The 20260-nt window shown below is 39.8% G+C and overlaps 1 protein-coding gene across 1 annotated transcript in view; it reads left to right on the top strand.

The window, feature by feature from the left end:
- Nucleotides 1–19680, top strand: part of nnt (nicotinamide nucleotide transhydrogenase) — a 35657-nt gene extending 15977 nt beyond the window's left edge. Inside the window, exons 12-22 of the mRNA XM_067573448.1 lie at nt 1345–1455; nt 3852–3997; nt 4686–4881; nt 5566–5799; nt 6704–6864; nt 8433–8612; nt 10185–10344; nt 13552–13633; nt 14817–14935; nt 15824–15939; nt 16956–19680. Of these exons, the coding sequence (XP_067429549.1) occupies nt 1345–1455; nt 3852–3997; nt 4686–4881; nt 5566–5799; nt 6704–6864; nt 8433–8612; nt 10185–10344; nt 13552–13633; nt 14817–14935; nt 15824–15939; nt 16956–17105 (1655 nt within the window). The 3' untranslated portion in view covers nt 17106–19680. The remainder of the gene's footprint in view (nt 1–1344; nt 1456–3851; nt 3998–4685; nt 4882–5565; nt 5800–6703; nt 6865–8432; nt 8613–10184; nt 10345–13551; nt 13634–14816; nt 14936–15823; nt 15940–16955) is intronic.
- The last annotated feature ends 580 nt before the right edge of the window (nt 19681–20260 follow it).

Here is a 20260-nt window from a genome sequence, read left to right as displayed (position 1 = left end):
GTGTGTGTGTGTCCGCTGATGCCTATTGGCTTTCTCTCTGGCTAAGCTATAAATTGTGGCCAGGCATGTCTTTGATCTCCACCTAAATGGTATAGCTCTGTTTTTTCCTTTTTAAAAACACAAAATTTTTGATACTAACTTGGTTTTACCATGTCTACTTATCAGTACACAATAAGGTCTCTGTATTAGGAGTGTGGTGGATCCTAACACAATGAAGTAAAACCAGATTTTGCTGAGTTGGAATATATAGAATATTAAGTATTTATCAGTTATACCATTGGTAAAATGACCTCCTTCGTCCATTAATTCCTGATAATGGACACTTCATTGGGCATTATCCTTTACTTATTTAATGCTTTCCTCGGATAAACCCAGTGTTAGGGTGTGAATAGATATGCACATACAGTATGAGTTTCCACTATGGACGTTGGCTAGCATCTGTGCTAACTTGGTAATAATCATTAGCATATGGAGAAAATAGATTTATTTACCTTTAATGGAGTCAGACACGAGTCACGTGTTTTTAGTGCCAGAAACCAAACTACATGTTTGGAAAGTTTGTTTTCTCTGTGAGTTCTGTCTTTTTATATAGTCATCACAGTAACGCTGCACGTTTCCTGCTCTAGTGGTCTATTTTGTTACCATGGCAAATTTAAATCAGCTCGTGTGTAGTATAAGTTGTGAATTGATTACAGGGACTTTCTCTCTAAAACATTGTTTGGCAACCTTTGAAACATGCTTTGTTTAGGAGCTGATATACACACATGATTATAAAGTTGACAAAGAAAAGGAGATTAGTGAGAGAAGGTCATACTTCACGTGTGCCTTATTTGAAAATCCAATCTGAGACTATTGACTTCAAGCACAAACACGCACACACACGCATACACACAAACTCCATACCTGCTAGTCAGCCTAAATTGTACAAAAACACATGTCCGTGTGAAGGAAGGCTCCCAGGGTGCTGTGTATTCCATCTTACTGCCTGTAAGTCATTACAGGACTGATGTTATCAAGGTTTCCTGAGTCTCTTTTGGTAAACATGCACAAACCCTCTTTTTCTCTCTCTATTTCTCTCTATCTCTAAATCTTCTTTCTTTCTCTTACCAATCCCGGAGGCAAAGCATTCTGTGGTTAAGAATAGAATTATAAAATGTCTATAGATGTGCTGATTGAGCTTCCAATCACTGTAAAAATGAACTTTTCAAATGACTGACATAATGCTCTGTTGTGATTTTTTTTTTTTTTTTTTTTTTTTTTTTTGGGACATCTTCACCAAAGCTTGAGACGTCTTGTATTACGAAATTGTAGATTGATGAATACTAAAATCGCCGTTTTCTGCAGGTCTGACGGCTGTGGGTGGTCTGTCCCTGATGGGAGGCGGCTACGCCCCGACAACTACTGCTGAGACACTGGCTGTGCTCGCTGCCTTCATCTCCTCAGTCAACATCGCTGGTGAGTCACCCGCACACAGACACCTCACAGTCATCCCTGCCAGTTACAGCAACCTGTAGCCAATAAAATATCAACGAAGGCTGAAGATTGAAGTGTTTTATATTGATTGTACAATAACATGTCTCCAACCCAAGTTTTGCAGCTGCCCTCTCTACCCACCTGCTCTGACCAGAGTAGGTGGCTCTGGCTTGGACCACACACACATTCATTTCTGCTATTACTCTTAATAATTCCCATTATAATGACGAAGTGTTCCTGGAGTCATTATAATACTCATCACTCTCTAATAGTCCTGGAAAACAGTGTGTTCCTCCACGGATTAGCTATGAATTAGTTTGAATATCTCTAGCTCACAGCGAGACACTAGCTTTTATGCAAGCAAATGAATAGTTAGCTTGTATAATAGATCAGTTCTGCCTGTTTGTTAAAGATGCGGCCAAGCTTCTTTGAGTATTGTGTGTGAGATCTGCAGGATACCATTAGGGTTAAAGGTCAAGGCAAGGCTGTGAATCCTATTACAAGTCTTGGGCCCTCTAGGTTCTGTGGCTTTACTGTTCGAATCACTTTTTAGTGTTTTAGATCCCTTAACAAAAGCATGCTAAAATACCACAGCCTTTATAGAAATACCTAGTTCCTTGCCCTTTGCTTCGTTTTATTTTTGATGTTCTCCGTGGGTTCGGTTCCACACGCACATTTCTAAAAGGCTTACCACATTACCCATAAACCTCTGGGAACAGAAAAAAAAACATTCCATGGAAAGAAACGAAGCACAATAGTGAAATTTAGCTCCAATAAAACAGACCCTGAAATTTTTTCGGCTTCTGTGTCTGTTTTAAGGAACAGGTCCCTGGATGTAGCTTTTTGTTCCCTCCGCGTCTCCTCAGTCGTCAGATGTGGGCAATGCATGGGAAACACCTGGGACTGCTGAATATCTTGAGCTGAATATATTCAGTTTCTCATAATCTGAAAGTCAATCTGTGCTACCAGGTCTCATTAGATTCCCGTTTTCCTGTCATGTCGACAGGCCCCTCATTTCCTCAAGCTTTGAGGATCCACTTTATTGTAATAGTGAAATTCTCCCCCTTATCTGTACCGTAGCTTACTGAATAAGCTATTAACGAAACAGCCACTGGGTGCTCTGCTGATGCCAGTTTGCAGGCTTGATAGCTAAATAGCCAGTCAGCTGTAGCACATTGAACAGCTTAAAAACTTACCAAATGTCAGCATCAGTTAGTTTATTATAGTGTGGTTCTTATGGTTCACTATCACTGATTAACATTGACTTTCCTTGGTTATAAGTTTTTTTTATTTTTTTTGTTGAATTTTTGCACACACAGGTGGATGTATGACAGTTGAAAGGAATAGACCACACATTGTATTACATCATGCTGTAACCACAAGTGCAAATTGTTTCTCTTACCTGTTCCATACCCTCCTACTTACCCCACCACCCCTACCGATGAGTAAAAAAAGTAATAAATAATAAATTAATATGAATATAATATACAGACTTACAGCAAGTTAGTAGTGCAAGTGTGTTTATTTTGTTTCTCTGCCAGAGCCCAGCTTGCCTCAGCCTCAGGTTTGACAGAAACTACTTTTTTTCTTCCTTTCAATTGAAAAAACAAATATATTAACAACATATTTCAAAATGACATTATTTTTGACTGCAAAAATGGATGACTAGTTGCGATTTCAGATTTTTCCGGACACTGTTGCCAATTCGCTCGCAAGCTTTCTGAATCTACTGCCAGCAAACTCATTTTTGGGATAAAAAGAAATGAGTGGATACTGGCTTTGCGATGTTTAAATACATGAACATTCCTCCATATTAATATATTGACTCAGATTGGTCTGCAATAATAGTAGACAGATTATTATTACATGTTTTAACTCGGACAGTCGAAGACTAAAATTACATGAACTGGAAAGAAACAGGTGCTAGCCTCTCGTTCACCCTTGAGTGTATGGGTGCATGTATGTGCACGTGGCTACAATCATGCCAGAGGGAAAAAGGGAGACATGCACACGGTAATGTGATCTCTCCCTGTAAAGCAATGAGACACTGTCTGGTCCCGGTTTGACACTTTTGAGGTTTCCTACTTGAAATATTTACACTGACATAAAGTAGACTTGTTAAATTCCTAACATTTGTTATTAGGCTTGGCAACATTTATCAGCCAATGGCTTGAAAACACCTGTTGTCTAAAATAGATATTTTTCATGAACTTCAAGTGCCTCTACATCCCTGCCTCAACCCTCAAACTCTTTTTTTTTTTTTTGCCATCTTGCTTTTTTGCTTTCTGATTAGTTTTTTTCTGTATTGCTGCACCTTTTGATCTGTGCAGCACTGATTTTGTTCCACTGTGCGCACACTTTCTCTGTCTCTCACCCAGGTGGTTTCCTGGTGACTCAGAAGATGTTGGACATGTTCAAGCGTCCCACTGATCCTCCAGAGTACAACTACCTCTATCTGCTCCCTAGTGGTGTCTTCGTCGGGGGATACGCTGCTGCTCTGCAGGCTGGATACAACATTGAACAGGTGTGTCATGTCCATGTGTCCATACATGATTGAGCTCCCTCCTCATAGATGAATTAAGTCAAGAGTATGTTTGTGGTTTCTTATCAACCTGTTTCCTTTTTTTCCCTTATTGAATAATCTGTAGATTATTTTCTCTATTAATTGATTAGTTGATTGGGAAAAAACAAGACATCTTAGGTTGAATCTTGGGCTTAGGGCAATGTTTAGGGTTGGGGTTAAGGTCCCTAAGCCCACCATTCACCATTTTCTGACATTTTATAGACCAAACAAGTACACACCCCAAAGATATTCAGCTTACTATCATAGAAGACTAAAAAAACAGAAAATATTCACATTTAAGAAGCTGAAACCAAAGAAGTTTTGTTTTTTTTCTTTAAAAAAAGACACATATTGATAAATCAATTATCAAAATAGTTGGTGCTAAATTTTCTGTCGATCAACCAATCATTTACTCAACTAATCATTTCAGCTCAACTACCGACACCATTTTCTTAGTTGCTCAGAATTATAGCAAAATAGCCTCATGAGCATATAAAGGTTAGCTAATCATCCTCCATGTGTATTCTTTGTTTACCCAGATGTTGTACAGGACCTTCCAAGTAAATCACTTAGGCCTTTTTCTCATTCTGCGGTTCCTCAATCCTTGTCTATAACCCCTTTTTCCATTCTCTGTCTTTTCTCTCACCAGATGATGTACTTGGGTTCAGGCATGTGCTGTGTCGGTGCCCTGGCAGGCCTTTCCAACCAGTCCACAGCCCGCCTGGGTAATGCTTTGGGTATGATGGGAGTTGCAGGGGGGATCGTTGCCACTCTGGGTGCCCTCAAACCAAGTCCTGAGCTCCTGGCACAGATGAGCGCAGCCATGGCTGTAGGCGGCACTGCTGGTGAGTCTGTGGTGGATTTATGTCAAAAGAAGGAGAAGCCAGACTTACAGGCCAGCTAAAAATTGCAGAATTATATTGTAACAGATGGAAGGTTTCTTAACTGTGTAAATTATTATGGGGTTTTGCTTTGTGTGTGTACATGTATTCCAAGCTTGGATAGATTAAGCAGCAGGTGTGCTGAGCACAGAGCCTCTCTGTGATGTTTATATCAAACACAACATGACTAACTCCCTGCCAGACGCAGGAGGTCTGTCGAAATGGTCAGCATCATGTATTACTCACTTTCTCTTGCTCATTCAGGACAGTTTGATCATTTAAATGTTAATTGTTCCAGTAACAAAGCTGAATCCTAGACTAAACCATCCACACAGACAATAATGCCCTTTCTCCGATACAGTAACGTTGCAAGACTTCATGCAGGACACGTACACACAAAACACACGTACACAAAGTGTAGTCCCACTCACAAATGTGGAATTTCCCCAAACAGACCTCATCAGCAACACCTGGTTCCTCAGATGGACCCACTTCCCAGCAGTGGTCTGAGTGTGTGTGTGCGCACATGCTTGTGATTTGCATGTTTTTTTGTGTGTGGGTCTGTCAGGGCCAGTGCACTTAATTATCTATTTATTTATTTATTTATTTATTTATTTATTTATTTATGATCTCTCATTCTTTCTTTAGGCCTGACCATTGCCAAGAGGATCCAGATCACCGACTTGCCCCAGCTGGTGGCTGCCTTCCACAGCTTGGTGGGACTGGCTGCAGTGCTCACCTGTGTGGCCGAATACATGATCGAGTACCCTCACTTTGCCACAGACCCCGCAGCCAACCTCACCAAGATAGTGGCGTACCTCGGCACCTACATCGGCGGAATCACTTTCAGTGGTTCTTTGGTGGCGTACGGCAAACTGCAAGGTGAGAAAAGCACAAGGCACTGACTAGAGAGTGGCATCACTTTTTGAGGGGGGGGCTTTGTTTTGTCTTTTAATCTCACCGTTTGAAAGGAAACAACCAAAAAGCGTATTTCCCAAAATGACAAACTATTCCTTTGATGGCAATAGACGTCTCTCTTCTTCTCCTCGTTTTAGTTGTGTTTTTGGAAGCTAAGGCTGATGATTGAGGCTGTGATTTTCAAAATGACCATTTAGTTAACACGGTCAATTTTAACTGTTAACATTTAGGTAAAATTGATAGAATCTCGTCTAGTCCATAACCACCAGCTAAGTAAGCTGTACGTCTCATTGCATTTACATGCGCATTTGGTTATATAAGGAAGATATTGTCTTACTTATTGACGTGAGTGAATTTCCCTCAAAACAAGATTAATAGTTTTGTTGTTTTTTTTTTTAAATTTTGCTGCGGACAGATGATGTGTCAGCTTGGCCATTCTGTAGTTGTCAACAAGTAGAGGTCTAATGCTTCATACTCAGTGCTGCCTGCTGTGAAGAAGGGGAGAAAAAAAAGTTCATCAGGTTCATGTGCTGGCACCATTCCTGACAGCCACACTGTAATGCCATGCTGGCTGCAAGTGTTTCATAAGGACAAATTATGCATGAACATGACATTCAGTTAATGACAAGTCTCAAGTGGCTGCTGCTGAAGGAGAAATACGATGAATGCTCCACATATAAGCTGTAAGAGCTTGTAAAATCTTGAAATCTCCTGTCTTGATTTATGCCTTTTTTGTGACAAGTTCACAGCTGAATGATAAATAAATGTAGATGTGTATTTGCAGTTACTAGCTGTAATATTTTATTCCTAACCAACATTATTTTCTCTCTTCCCTCGTCTTCTCTCACTCCTTCTTCTCTCCCCGCAGGTATTCTGAACAGTGCTCCCTTGATGCTCCCTGCTCGTCACGCTCTGAACGCCAGTCTTATGGCAGCCTGTGTTGGTGGGATGGTTCCATACATGATGGACCCCAGTTACACCACAGGCATCACATGTCTCGGATCTGTCTCTGCTCTCTCTGCTGTCATGGTACGGCTTGTGTTTGTGTGTGTGTGTCTGTGTATTTCTAGGTTCTGGTTTTCACACAGTGAAGCCATTTTAGAGAAAAATCCGCAGTTAAATATTGCAGATTTGAATTTTCTTACACGCTGACAGGCTGAACATGCAAGAATATAGTTGAAAGACTTCAATAAAGACATAAAAGAGTCACAAAAGATATATGCCGGAGACACACTATAATGTTATATGTGAGAAGAGAGGCAGCAACAGGGATTTACTAAAAAAAAAAAAAAAAGCAAAGAAAGAGGTTCATTGCACAGGAAACAGTAGGTGCCCAGAAATGATTTTCAGTCAGCGTTGAGGAGAAACCTGTTAATATTCTGGCAACCAAAGTGGCAAACAGACTTGACTCAGTAAAACTGCCAGCTTCCTGCTCGTATTTGACTCATTATGTTGGACTCCACCATGATTAAGTCATGCTTAACTTTTGAAAACATGCCACAGAGTTTGTCAGAGAGAAAGATATCCACGGTCAGCGGTAGATATTTTCACCATACAAGGACTAAGTACCAAGTCAATGGCAAATTAACCTGTTGGATGAGTGGCAAAATATTGGGAAACAAACAGCAGCTCCAGTTACTGTTGACCTCTAGAGGCAGTTTATTCACTGCGTAGTTGTTAAAGATCCCCTCCACACGTTTTAAGATGTATTGAGTTGCATCTATAGAGCAATATTTGTATGAAGCAACACATTTCAAGGACATTCACAAAGAACAATTCAACAAAATTTCCTAACATTGCATTTAGTAATCAACTGACTACTGATAATCAGTTATTCACCAATCAGTTTGTTTGTTTGTTTTTTTTCAGAAGAAAAAACAGATAAACTTACTGGTTAGATATGAATCCACAAAAAGTATAAAACTGCCTTTACAGATTCTCTTGATAGGCCTTGATAGACTCTACTGATGTTGAGTTTTTGTGTTTCACCGCCTTGCATATTTAGAAAATCAGCAGCTGGACTCAGCCCCAGAAAAATGAAACAGGCCATCCCTTGAGACGTTAGATGGATATAATTTCAGTTTTATGTGAACATGTTTTAAATTGCTGTTTCTGATCACTAATCAGTCTTTAAAGTACACTATAATGCATCATCTACTGTACCGTCTTGGTTTGTGTGTCTGTCAGCCTTTCAACTGCATAAGTTCCAAAGAATAAACCTGCAGTAAATCAGAAAGTACAATCTCTGATGTGCACCTGTGCAAATCCAGAAAGTTAAACTCACACTTGCGCTGGATCATACTGCTGCTTTGGTAACTACAGTTGGAACTTGTTGAACAAAAACTGCACAGATATTGAACGGATAGAGAACAAGTGAATTTGATTGTAAAAAATGTATGTTTCTTTTCCTCTTGTGGAGGAGAAATGGTTGGGGCTTTTTTTTTTTTTTTTTTAAGGCATCTTAGTGAGCTAGCTTACATCATTGTTTTTGAAGAAGAACCAGTGAGAGCTGAGCAAACTTAGATCTGTATCTTTCTATTCTGATTACAGCAGGCAAGTATATTCCTCCTCCTGTTTTTCCCTCTTCTTTCCTTTAGGGTGTAACTTTAACAGCAGCTATTGGAGGTGCTGACATGCCCGTGGTGATCACCGTACTGAACAGCTACTCAGGCTGGGCCCTGTGCGCTGAGGGCTTCCTGCTCAACAACAACCTGCTGACCATTGTCGGAGCTCTCATCGGGTCGTCCGGAGCCATTCTGTCATACATTATGTGTGTGGTGAGTTGTGCACATTCTCAGTTTCAGGAAGAGCTGTTATAAATAATAAAGTGAAGTACTGCATTTGATGTGTTTTGTATATCAGCAAACACTCTGTCATGTGGTTGTTCCTCTCCTGTCCACCAGGAGGGACTCTAACTTTACCATAATGGCCAGATAATAGAGTCCCAGTTCAGAATTAAATCTCAGGTCACCAGAGCTGGATTAAATGGATAAATTACGCCAGACAGACTGTATTTTTAGGGGCCCCTACATGCACATTTTGATGTTTGGTAAACAAACAAAATGACTTTGAACTGCCACATGATTATTATGCTCATTAATTTAGTAAGGTATAGCCTATATTTTAGCTTCTCTATTTATATTTCAGTATTCATACACAATTCATTAGTCATTTATCTATAGTGGAAAGTAAAGCCCTATATTACACATTTCATTTATATGCATTTGACATTTGATTTTAATATGTATCTTTATTTCTTGAGATTCAGATTTTTAAATAGAAAGCTTACATTTACAGATGCTTTCTCCTGATTTTTGATGAGGTTCAGTCCTCAATGATGTCATCGAAATCCAGGGAGGTTGTAAATCTATTCTCAGTTGCCACCGGGGCAAAGATGTTCAGTTTTTTCAGTGTTTCCATATTTTCTCAGTGGTGCAGAAAAATCCCCAATGTTTTGACAGGGTTGGTTTTATGCAAAGTAGTCACGCATTATGTTGTCAATTTTGTTCCACTTTGCAGGGTCAGATGAATAATGTTAGCTTGCTGTCACCCTGTCTGGGTCTCACATTTTCAAGTCTGTTCTATTTCCGTAGTCTTGTCTTGTGATGTCAATGTTGTTGTTGATGTGTTGTCTTCATCCGTTGTCAATCCATGTTGCTTGTGCCGGTGTTCTTGTGTCATTGTAGAGGAAACATCCTCGGTATCTGTCAAAGTTTCAACTTGCTGCCGCTCTACTGCTAATGTAACGTTGGGGCTAAAATCACCTGCCTCTGCCGCTGAGTCTTTGGATGCGGAGGGTCTTGCAACAGCCGGTAACTGAGGCTGGCTTGTGGGCTTTGAAATTGCAAAGCCCGAGAGAAACATGTGTAAAGCTCTGTCGTTTTCTTTCTTCCTCTTTATTGTTCTTTTTTTTTTTTTTGCGCTTTGCTGCACTTGAACGCACACTGAAAAGCTGCTAGCATATATCTCGCTACTGCTAACACACGAGCATGACTTGAACCGGAAATACTTTTTCCCTCACATTGGCACTAACGGTGTGTATGTTTAAAAAAAAAAGAAAAAAGAAATGAATAAATAAATAATGAACATTGAAATAAAGTTTTAGATTGGATTTTTATATTTTTAAAATACATGTTAAACATTAGCCTATTTAATCTAGACAGTTGGTGTTCCCTACCGCTCTGTCTGGGCCTGTGTGTAGATCCCGCCATGTAAATCACAAATGTGTGTGGTTTTTTTTAGGCAATAACCCATCTGCTATATCTTGTTGTACACAGGCAATGAACTGAAAGCAAAAAAATAAGGTAATCATAAAAATGTAAATCCAAAATACTTTACTCCTCTCTCAGGCCATGAATCGTTCACTGGCTAATGTGATCCTGGGAGGCTACGGCACGTCTTCCACTGGTACAGGAAAGCCTATGGAGATCGTAGGGACACACACAGAGGTCAACGTGGATCAGACTGTCGACATGATTAAAGAGGCGCAAACAATAATCATCACTCCAGGTAAGACAAAAACAAGCGTGTGCACACACACACACGCACACACACCCCTACATACACTTCAGAGGTCTTGTGCATGAGTGGAAAAACATGGTACTTTGACTTTTCCAGTCACTTTTTTTTTTTCTTCAGCATTAGCAAAGTGTGTGTTCTGTTTATTTAACCTCTTCTTGACCCATGTTACATCACCATTTTGCTAGGCTAATTGACAAGTCATGGTAGAGTGGCCACACACACACACACACACATACAAACACACGCTCGGGTCTCTGTGTGGTCGTCAGTCCCCCGGTAAATAGACATTCTACAGTGCAGCGTATATATGCAAGGTCAAGGGAAAATTAGATGGAATGAGGGTATGCTGGGTTTTTGTTGACAATTCAAATACTACGTTCAAAATTGGCTTCTAGTTACCTTTTCGGGGGTTAGGGCGTGGGGTCCAACCTTTGTTCCAGCTACATGGTTTTTCTTATTTTCACGTGTTTTCAATATTTGACTCTAAATATGTATCTGAACCTCCCCGTTGGACCATTACACAGGTCCTTGGAGCTGTCCTAAAACCATCATCTTCTGGTCTAATGACATTTCAGTCCTCTCACCAGACTGTTGTGAAGAAGTCACGCTTCCAAGAAGTTGTTTTACTCACGTGGGTACATGTAAACACAGACTAAAGGCATTCAGCCTGCAAATTGGTAATTCCAGTCAAGAGTGCTGAGTGCCTACATTCAAAAACTAACTCTTCAGAGAAAACTGCTGCAATTTCCAAGAATTGCAAGATTAAAGTGGTCACACGGTTAAAGAGTGAATACAAGTGAGAAAGAAGTGATCCATGAAACTACATATGTAGATTTACCATCTTTTCTAACTTTTGTTAGACTAATGGAAGACAAAGAGGAACATGTCTGACAGCTTAAACCAAAAACAGGCCAAATAAATTTAGAGTTGAAAGGAGTGGGAGAAATGGAGCGGAAATGAAAAAGTCTTTTCACAAAATGGTCTACAAACAGTACCACACCAGGAACAGAACAACTAATAAAATGCCAGACATTTATTTGAACAATTTTAAAACATGACCATAAACCAGTGCAAATATGAGGAATGAGTAAGCAGAAACAAATCTGAATAGAAACTGTCAGTCAGTTTATGATTTGAGTGATTTGAAGGAATTAGAAATAGATTTTCAGGCTTTTAATGGTCGGTCAGAGTGCCAGAGATCCCTTCAAACTTGGACATGGAAGTCCAAATCACACTTGGTCTTGAGCATTTAAAGCATTTACAATGTAAAATAAAAAAGCTTTGCTAACCCAGATGTCATCAGTGTCAGAACACATAGCATCCAAATGCGTAATTCATTTCTTTGCTGTAGTCATCAGTAGTAGAGTAGTATTGTTACCAAGCGCTGGATTTCAGTCAGTCCCCTTGTTTCCATTTTGACCATTCTCCCTAATTGGAGCCGTCACAGTCACTTTGCCTGATTGACATCTGTGGAAACGGTTAAGACTCAGTCTGATAAACATCAGTTTTTTCCTGGCTTCGTCTGGCCCATCTCTGCATGGTCTGGGTCCACTTGTTTTTCTTATAGGAGAAACTCCAGAGAGAATATTGGAAGCACAAGGAATGAAAGAATTGTGATGGGGGGGGAGGAAAAAAAAAGGGGTGAAAACCATTAACTTGTTGAACTGAACTGCAGACAGTCGACCATGTTTCTCGTAGTTTTTTTTTTTGTGTGTTTTTTCTTTTTTTGTGCTCCATTTCAAACCGTGTCATTTTGATTGGTGTTTCAGTTTCTGACTGGTTGTTGTGACAAGGCTAGTAAACACCACTGGACCGTTTGGCATGTGTTTGTGTGTGCGATGGAGTGATAAAAATCAAGTACCACACACCAGCATTATTAAACATGAAATAAATCCAAAGACTCAGAGAAAGAAACTGTTATGAAGAATTTAGTGCCTACTAGTAACATAATTTAATATTTATTTATTCTAAATGTTAAAATTAAAGTGAATTATTAAGTCTAGCTATTCAGAGTCATGAGGATGAGCAAGGTCAAAAAAATAAAAGCTGCAGAAAATTGAAATGGATATATATTTAAGTATTTTCAGTCTGTTATCTATCATGCTATCCATCATCTATACCTTTTTATATTTTAAGACTCATGAGTCATTTACAACCAGTCGACAGGCTAGGATCGCTGACCTTATGCTCGAAGGGTGCTGAATCCTGATTAGTTTTCAGAACAGACCTCAGCACAGAGCCAACATCAAGGACATTTATTGGTTATTTCATAATGGAATCCTTTTGAAGCCTGCCTGGGTCATGTGTTTAATATTTAAGTAGTATACCTGTTCAGACACACACACACGTGTGCTGCTTTGCTCCACTCTCACAACCACATTCATGAGAATCATAAAACCATATCAAAGTCACAGCAGGCAGTTGTGGGGCAGCTGGGGAGCGGGGTCACAGCGCAGGGTCAGCTGCAGGACAGCGCTCCCGCAGCTTATATGGAGTTTTACTCAGTAAGGTGAATCCTTGCTGAAGCAACTGTTTGAAACTTGGCTGTCCAGTTTAAGAATGACTTCTACCCACATCACATCCCTTGTGTGGGTTACACTGCTGTCTTGAGTTTATTGAGTTTATAAAATCAAACAAATACACACAGGCAACAAGAAAAACATTAATGTGCAAGGAGAGGAAAAAGCTTGGATGGGATGAATGAATACTGCTACCGAAATAATATACATACATAAATACAAGAGGAAACACATCACTTTGTTGATGCTGTTTAGCATCTTTCCATTTCTGGGTCGGTTAAAGCTAGTGCAGACTACTACGTCTTGCTGTACTGCTCACATTACAAGAATTTATTTAAACAACTGCAATGAATGATGGTGATATTCAACAAAAACGCACAAGAAGACACTGTGTGTGTATGTGTGTGTGTCTCCCTCCCTCCCCGTCCCCAGTTTCCTCTCATCTCTTAAGATTCAGTTTCAAGCACATCATGTTTTTGGCTACAATAAAAGCATCTGGGACAGTTCACAGTGAGGTTAAGACTTATCTCAGACATTGTTGAACAAAAACTGCACAGATTGACATCTGTATCAATGTGGGTTTTCGGTCTCAGAATGCAAAAAATTGTCTAAAACAGGTAAATTATGGAAAACATTGTGGAGTCTTCACTGGGCTTTATTCTTGCATCTCTTTCAGGTTATGGACTCTGTGCTGCGAAGGCTCAGTACCCCATCGCTGAGCTGGTGAAAATGCTGCATGAAGCTGGCAAGAAAGTCAGGTAAACTAACTTATTGACATTAAACATACGTTAATGTTATTAATTGAAAGAAACTAGAGTAACTAGTGTGTCTCAGGTAAAGAGAGTCATACAGGTGGCTAAAGAGATGAATAGAGGTTTAGATGTAGAAAAATATCAACGGTATAGATTAATGTACATGCACTTAGATGAGTAAATGAAATGAAGCAAAGGCAGAGAAGAGAAAAGGGATGTGTTGTCCTGGATGATCAGAAGATGGGATGTGACATATAGGAAGAGACCTGTTTGTGAGGAGGGAATGAGAAAAAAGGAAATGCAAAAGAGAGGAGAGGAAGGACTAGGTACAGCGGAAGCTTGTGTAATTGTCCAGCCTCAGTCGTTTGATCCTGGCTGTGGCAGCTGCTGCTACTTAGAGCATTTGTACTTGATTAGAGGAAAGTGGGTGGTCAGAGAAGGAGAAAAAAGAGAAAAGCTCATTCCCTCCTCTTTTCTCTGTTCTGTATTCTACATCTTCCTCTTCATACCTGCCTGTGTAATCCCTCTTCTCCTCTTCCTTGATCTTAACGCGCTACATCCCAATACATTCTTCCTTCCTTGGAATCTGCGGTACAGTGTCGTTTGGAAAATGACACACTTTCACTTCCCTCTTCAAAACCGAATCTTCTCTACCCGCTGTCGTCCCGTGCATGTAGACTGTGTGGAATTACATGGAGGGCAGAAACTGACTTTTTCAATCGGCAGCCGCCGTCGCTAATAGATCCCAGATCTGACAGGCCATCTGCACTCTGTATCCGCCTAAAAATCACCAAACAAATAGAAAATAAATCTCCAAATGGTGGTCGGTCACATGGCCAAGTGGCTGGAAGTATAGAGGGAGCCAGCCACCAGAATTCAGTGGCTGGTGTTAATTTCCTACCCTGATTACATGACATGGCTAATTGAGTTTGAGAGTTATGTACACTCACATACACACATGCACGCACACTCAAATAATATATGGGCGAGGAGTTCAGTGGGAATGTGTGTTTATAACCAGATTTTCAACTCCAAAATATCCATCTTATTGTCTCCTCCTTTTCCCGTCTCCATTTATTTTGATCCCTCCTAGCCACCTCTGGGGAAAATAGACACAGAAACAGAAATTAATAGTTATTGTAGTGTTCTGTGTTGACGTGTTAAAAATCTGCATTTCCCCCCCCCACAGGTTTGGTATTCACCCTGTCGCTGGCCGCATGCCTGGTCAGCTCAACGTGCTGTTGGCTGAAGCCGGTGTCCCATATGATATTGTTCTGGAAATGGAAGAGATTAATGAGGACTTCGCCGGTAAGATCCATTTCTTCCATATGCCTACATACTTGCCATGAAGTTATGAACTGGTTTATCCAGAATTATTGTGACTTAATACGTTTGATTTTGCTGCAGCTTTCCAGAGAGTTTGCAACTATGGCAGAAATAATTTATAAATATGGATTGTTGTGAGAGGTTGCAAGTTAAGATACACCATCGAGGTTCTTCAACTCGCTATCGGAGCGACACGAAAACGACGACTTTCCTGTTTTTGCCAGTATCGTGAGAAAGCACTTGTTGCAGAAACGTACAGTAATTAATTGTTCCTGAGGTTCCGTGGCAAAAGCCAAATCTGTTGCATATGGTTACAATAATTTCCATCCATTTCAATTTTCAAAGAACCTGTTTTTGAAAACTTCCCACACAATATTGATCCCATCATCTCCAAATGTTTCATGCCCCATCTCCCACTCAATTAGGCATACCTCGGAAGCCAGATCTCCAGGGCTCAAAAACTGGATACACATAATCAGATATTGTTGATTTGATGTTTGTTGTCTCTGGAATTCAATGACTAAATGTACTCAAATATTGTTGAGACTAATTTTAGGGCATGACAAAACAAGCTGCGACATTCTTCCCGAAACTTTGAAACACTGTAACAAGATTTGAAGATAAAGTCAATAAAGTGGCATCGACTCCCAAAAGTTACAACTGCATTCCGACTTAGTAATTTGAGTTGATAAGCAAAATATTGGATGTGGGGGAAAGGATATACCCACTACCCTACTGATTACCTAATTTAAAAAATGTGATCTGTTTGAGACAGATGTTGCACTTAAAAAATAAAAAACGAGCCAAATGCTGGAAGAAATCAAACCAGATAAACATGAAGTGAAATGAATTTGTTGTGTGTCCAATCAGAGACGGACCTGGTTCTGGTGATTGGTGCCAATGACACGGTGAACTCAGCAGCCCAGGAAGATCCCAACTCTATCATCGCTGGTATGCCTGTGCTGGAGGTCTGGAAGTCTAAGCAGGTGAGACATCTGGCATATGCATGTGCGATTATAAGATTTGTCCTGAAGCCCAAAAAGATAAAAAGGAATGGAAGATTTTACAACAACTGGAGCTTTTTATCCCCACAACCGAATGTTGGAGTCCACACACGTAGAGGGGGGCCTCCATTTGAAGACAACACACACAAACTGTAAATAAAATGCATACTCACATTCATCCACACGCATAGACACAGATTGCTGCAGCTCCAGGTGCAGTCCCATCCTGATCCCATTAGTGGTGACTGTGTCGCTGTGGAATGACGACATTCAGAGCATCCCACTGGCACCACTCCGAGATCTGGGATTCATACAGCGCTCCCGCTAGTTTCCACACACTTTCCCCCGGGGAAATCAAAGAGGACATTCAACTTAACCACGCACACTCTCATGCAGACGCACACACAGGTGCACAGATCAAAACACAAGAAGACACTCCTTTTTGGATATACATGCTTTTAAATAGCCTTTCATAATTGCCCGATGATGCATTTATGAGTCATGCGAGAACACAAACTTCTTGTGCATGCAATACTTTTAGACTTTTGCTCAAGTAAATTACATCTTAATTAAATTCATGCTAACCTAAAAATCTGTGGTCATTTTTTAAATTATCAACTCACAGTAGTTCAAATGAAAACAGAGTTTGTTAATGTGCTTATTCAATTAAAAATTTGAATTTTTGAACTTCCAGCTGCACAGAGATTTTAGGAAAAAAATCAATAGTTTCACTTTATTTCTAATCCAAGGTCAGTGGACAGATGTTGTCGAGGAAGAGAGAATGTGAGGGATGAGGGATGGGGGGGGGGGGGGGGGGGGGGGTGGGGGGGGGGGGGATTTCCTGGTTTTACTTTTGAAAAGGTTGGATAGTCATGAGAGTTTACAGCACACCCAAATTCTTTTCAAAAGCTGCTTCCTCAGTTCTGTCATCTCTGATCGTCCAGTTAGAAGCTAACAGGCATGTGTTTGTGTGTGTGACTGCGTCTCCTCCCATTTAGGTGGTTGTGATGAAACGTTCCCTGGGTGTGGGATACGCAGCCGTTGACAACCCCATCTTCTACAAGCCCAACACTGCCATGTTGCTAGGCGACGCCAAGAAGACTTGCGATGCCCTTCAAGCTAAGGTTCGCGAAACCCAGAGCCAGTAAGACGGCTCTCCCTCCCCCCCAAAAAAGGAAACTCCACTCCAAGCACACATGGAGCGAGGAAGGTAGAAGACAATAAGACCAAGTTTTCCCTGTAGTATCTCAGCATTTAGATCATCTGTGACTCAGGATCATTAAGAAAAAAGATTTTTGGCAAACCCTTCCTATGATCTATAAATAAAAGAAATTTCACCATTTATTGTAAACAATATGCTTACGCAGAAGGAGCCAAGCAATGCAGATATTTCTGGTTAGTGCTCCCACTGTAATAATGCACGTAAATACAGTTTTTTTTCAGCACTTCTTGTATTTCTAGATATTAAAGGAAGGGTATGTCAACTATATCCCAAGTGCTCTGTATATTCTGACAGTGACATTGTAGTTTTGGACACCTATATTAATGTAAAACAACAATCAGAAATGTAGGTGCATTAAGATGTTAGATATGTAAAATTTCACTGTTAAGACATTTTTTAGGAAAAATAGAAATATTTTAGATGATTTGGAATGAATAAGGAACAAAAGCATAGATAGATATGAAGGGGAACCGCCAGAGGAAAAAGGTATGAGAGACTTAAGCATTAACAGTTTTTTCCACACTGTCAAGAGTTTTCTCCCCCTATTTTTCTCCAGAGTAGTCTTTGATTAAAGTAAAGTAATTTGTGTTCCCTTTGATAGATCTCAAATGCTTATGTCACACGTGGTGTGTTTTCCTCTCAATGCCTTCTTTTTTATGTACAAGTCAAAAGAAAAAAAGCAGAATAGTGCAACATTTTTGTAAGGCTCTTTCAGTTCAAGTTTTATACTACATCGAGAGATTTTTGTACGCGGCCTGATAATGATCATAAACCTCGAAAAAATGTCCGTGATCACGTTTTAGAAGCCATAGCCAGTATTTGAAATCTAGTCATGCTATTTGCTTTTTTTCTTTTCACTTCAGTGTCTTGTGACCTTCACCTAAACCTCTAATGCAGCAATCACACATGGATCCAAAAACAGTTAAAAATCCATTCAAACCTCGTCTATCAAGCATTTACTGCAATTAACCAAATGGATGTGACCTTTTGAGTGTGAGCTTGTAATGTTAGTAAAGGTTGTACCACTCCTACAAACAAACACTCTTGTAGCTCTGATAGTTGAGTGGATTTTATGGTGTTTTTGGACCAGGTGTGTCCCATCACCGTGTGTGGTTCAGATATTACAGTACATGTGGTGTTTGCCTTTGGCCTTTACGGTAAAAGAAGGGTTTGTTTTTTAAGTGAATGTGGCTCGATCTCGCCCTCATCCACTCCAATATTTGTGTCCTCATTATTGCTCTACAGGGAAATGAAGGATCACAGTTTGTAAAGGAAGGCCAGATGTTAACCTGACTGTTATGTAAAGAGTCTAAAGCAACAATGCAGTTATTTAATGTGAGTTGTTGCCACATTTCAGAGCACATTGATTGTTAAATATTAAGTTAGCAGTTATGAACTTAAATAGTTCTTTCTTTTGTTAAAGCCCAACATTTGCCATAACCATAAACTTGTGCCAAAACTTCCCATATTTATGCTCACTCTCGATGGATTATACAGCACAAATGCATTTGTTATGTCCTTGAAAGATGACAAAAGATCACCGACAAACTGACAGTAGTCCCCACTATACACCTGCCTTTACACAGCAGAGCCAACCAAACTAAAAACACTAGGAACTTAAGTGCATTGAGTTTTAATGCTTTAGTTTTGCTGCCACCCTTTCATTACTTCACTCTCCCAAAATTTAATGGTCATGATACAATAGATGAATTTGTGAGTAAGATATTTTCTTGATATATGGTTTAAGGAACAATGACAGTTTTCTTCACTCTACTTCAGTCTTTTAGAATGTACACAAGTACTGTAAAGAAGTCAGGATGCAGATTTGAGAAGTAGACCTGCTGATCTGCATTATAGTTTTCATCCTGGGACCTGATACGTTGACCATGACAACTGTCCTACCTCTCCATAAAACGACCAATAGCTTTCCATATCATCTGACCAATCACGCTTGTCTGAATCTGCCACAGGACCAGTCATTTTTCATCCTTATTTCAACTAGTCAGCTCTCATATATCCTAAACCTGACCAATTACCTTAAGTTTTTTGTGTTCACATTGCATCTTTAACCATCAAACCTCAGTTTACTGTATGCTGTGCAAGTGTAAAGCCGCAGATGTCATTAGTACTCATGAGGAGTTATTGTTCTCACATGAAGCATTGCATGCCAAGACTGTTAGAGAGAGATGTCAGCTTACTATTTGTAACTTATTGCCATTTTTGAGGTATGATCAAATTAGAGGAGATGGAAAATCTTGTTAATTTTACTAAGGCCAATATACAGTGTAAAACCCCCACCCTCCTTTTTTTTCTTCTTAAGGAGAGTATTTTTGTAAAGAGGCATCATATCTGTGCAGATGGGGTTATGAAGTTGTACAATGTTTCAGTGCACCATGTTAGGGAGACGAAACGATGAAATGTACTGTGAATGTTTTTTTTTTCTTCCCCTGTTTTGTTTATCATGGAACATTTTCATCCCTAATAAACCTGTATTTACTCTAGACGTTGCCCGAAGGTGTCATTTCTTCCCTGACAAACTTTTAAAGGTGCAATTGAATTCCCCAATAGTAAACAAGTTGATCTGCAAGCTTTTCCCTGAGGTCTACCTCGGCTTTGATGGTAAGTTTACCGGCCCAATTTTGTACAGCGGGGGTTGAAAACTCAAATATTTGCAGCAATTACTTAGGTGAAGGAATATAAGGGGGAAAAGATTTCTGCACACTCGCACACACACTTCATCTGCTCAGTTCTGTTTTACAGAGGGTAGACAAATTAATGAAAACACTTCACTGTGGAGGATTTCAGCTATAACAGCAGGGTGCAATTTGTGAAAAAATATCAGAGGGGAGAGATGTTTTTGAAACATTTTTATTCATGAAAATAAATCCGAACCACAGTGGGCCTATATAGACTATGAAGCCTATGAGGCTATTACTTGCAGCTGTTACAGTAAAATTTTTAAAATAATTGTGAACTTTTATAAAACAATTATGAAATTTGAGCTTGACCACTGCATCTACAGGAATATTTTAATTAAATTTTTTTTTTAATTTAATTCATCAAATAGTGCAATTTTTTCAC

The sequence above is a fragment of the Thunnus thynnus genome, chromosome 19 (genome assembly GCF_963924715.1).
Source record: "Thunnus thynnus chromosome 19, fThuThy2.1, whole genome shotgun sequence".
In the NCBI taxonomy this organism is placed as follows: Eukaryota; Metazoa; Chordata; class Actinopteri; order Scombriformes; family Scombridae; genus Thunnus; species Thunnus thynnus.
The sequence above is the reverse complement of the archived record's forward strand: the minus strand, read 5'-3'. Positions and strand labels throughout refer to the sequence as shown.